This window comes from Hyperoodon ampullatus (assembly GCF_949752795.1).
Source record: "Hyperoodon ampullatus genome assembly, chromosome: 9".
NCBI lineage: Eukaryota > Metazoa > Chordata > Mammalia > Artiodactyla > Ziphiidae > Hyperoodon > Hyperoodon ampullatus.
In genome coordinates, this window is record NC_136922.1 from 70,069,644 (window position 1) to 70,071,644 (window position 2,001).

Below are 2,001 nucleotides of genomic sequence, written 5' to 3' on the forward strand. Positions count from 1 at the left end.
ATAGGGGACTCTCTTACTCAATTAGATATTCACTGAGGAAAAGTGAAACTTACTTCCTATGGAATTGGTGGAAATTTTATAAATCCTACTTAAATAATTGTGCTACTCACTGTAGAACAAAATGTTAAGGGACTTGATCAATCATTTGTTCATGTCTGGAGCAGAGCTGGGACTCTTTTTTTTCTGTATCTGTTAATTTAGGGGAAATATCCTGGCCTTGCTTGAAGGTATTCCTTTGGCCATAGCAGAAAAAAATGGAAAGATCATGTATTCAGGAATGAGTCATAGTTAGCTGCTCCAAAATTTCATCCAGTAACGTTAGCCTTATCTGCTGTTTATTTGGCCTTTAAAGAGTATGGAACTGTTCATAATAGCACTAGAGAATGCCTGTGAACAAAGCTGATTCCCTCCTGTTCACATTTATTAAAATCCTAGAGACAACTAGCAGTTACGAAAGATTGTTTGAATGACAAGCAATTCATCAATCCCAAGTGAACTGTGACTTTCAAATACATTTTTAATTGCTGAACCCTTTCTTTACATGAAATTTTAAGTCTTTTTTTTTTTTAGATATTTGAAATACAACTTTATTCTGATTCTAAACAAAAAGGAATGGGAATGACAGTAACAAACAAGATTCCACCACTGAATATTGTGATGTGACTGTAGCAGTCTTACATTTGAAACTCAACGAGGAAACAACTGCGTTCCAAAACACCTAAATATGCAGGTCCAAAAAAATGAAGTTTTTTTGTTTTTTTTGTTTTTTTTAACTGCCACATTCACTCCAAAACCCATTCATCTGCTTCAGCATCCCAAAGATTAAGCACATGTTCTGCTTAGCTATATAATAAAGTGGCAAACACGCTGCACCACTGACATCACAGGACAGTTGCCTATAAAACTAGACTTCTGACGCTGGGCTCCAGCTTCACTTTTCTCACAGGTCATCATCTTCATCCGGGAGGGCAGTTGTCTGAGCAACCTCTAGATCGTGCTCGTACTGCGCTGCCAACGCTGGGTCCATGACCACCTCTGGCGGGGCGAGAGCAGGCATGGCGACAAACTCCAAGTTAGGGTCTCCCATCAGTTTTCTAGCAAGCCAGAGGAAGGGCTTTTCAAAGTTGTAGTTACTTTTGGCGGAGATGTCATAGTACTGAAGATTCTTCTTTCGGTGGAAGACAATCGACTTTGCCTTAACCTTTCTGTCCTTAATATCCACTTTGTTGCCACACAACACGATGGGGATGTTCTCACACACTCGTACCAGGTCTCTATGCCAGTTAGACACGTTCTTGTAAGTAAGCCTCGATGTTACATCAAACATTATGATGGCACACTGAGCTTGGATGTAATAGCCATCTCTCAGTCCACCAAATTTCTCCTGGCCAGCTGTATCCCATATGTTGAACTTAATGGGTCCTCTGTTGGTATGGAACACAAGGGGATGGACCTCAACGCCCAAGGTGGCTACATACTTCTTCTCAAATTCACCAGTCAGATGGCGTTTCACAAATGTAGTTTTCCCAGTACCGCCGTCACCAACCAATACGAGCTTGAACTGCACTTGGGGCTCTCCTTGCGCAGCCATCGCGATGCTTCCAGAAGCGTCTCCACGCCCGTCTGACTGAGGAAATTTTAAGTCTTACTTGCTTGACTTCCCCTCACTTCTGACAAGGTGAGCAATCTCCATCAGATGGAAATGCCAAGAACACTTTGCTAGCCCTCTGGAAGAGAGGCAGTTAACTGAGTGTCTCCTTCTTATGATTGTCAAAATGTTTGGAGAACACATTTTGTAACTGTATGTCTCCTTTCCAACTTTTCTTCTGGTGTAATCCACTTATTTACTTGCTCTATGGTGATGATGAGTTTATATTCATATTTTCTCTTTTATTAAATATATTTTGTCAGCTTCTAATTCACTGAAAAACAGGTTAAAAAACAAAGGAAAAGGAAATTTTCTTTTTTACATCTTTATTGGAGTATAATTGCTTTACAATG

The 2,001-nt window shown here is 40.1% G+C and overlaps 1 protein-coding gene across 1 annotated transcript; it reads right to left on the reverse strand.

Moving 5' to 3' along the window:
- Window positions 1-567: 567 nt before the first annotated feature.
- On the reverse strand, window positions 568-1,606 carry LOC307057991 (GTP-binding nuclear protein Ran-like). The gene has a single exon (XM_079711306.1). The coding sequence runs from the start codon at window positions 1,589-1,591 to the stop codon at window positions 941-943; it is 651 nt and encodes a 216-aa protein (XP_079567432.1). The 5' UTR covers window positions 1,592-1,606; the 3' UTR covers window positions 568-940.
- Between the last annotated feature and the right edge of the window lie 395 nt (window positions 1,607-2,001).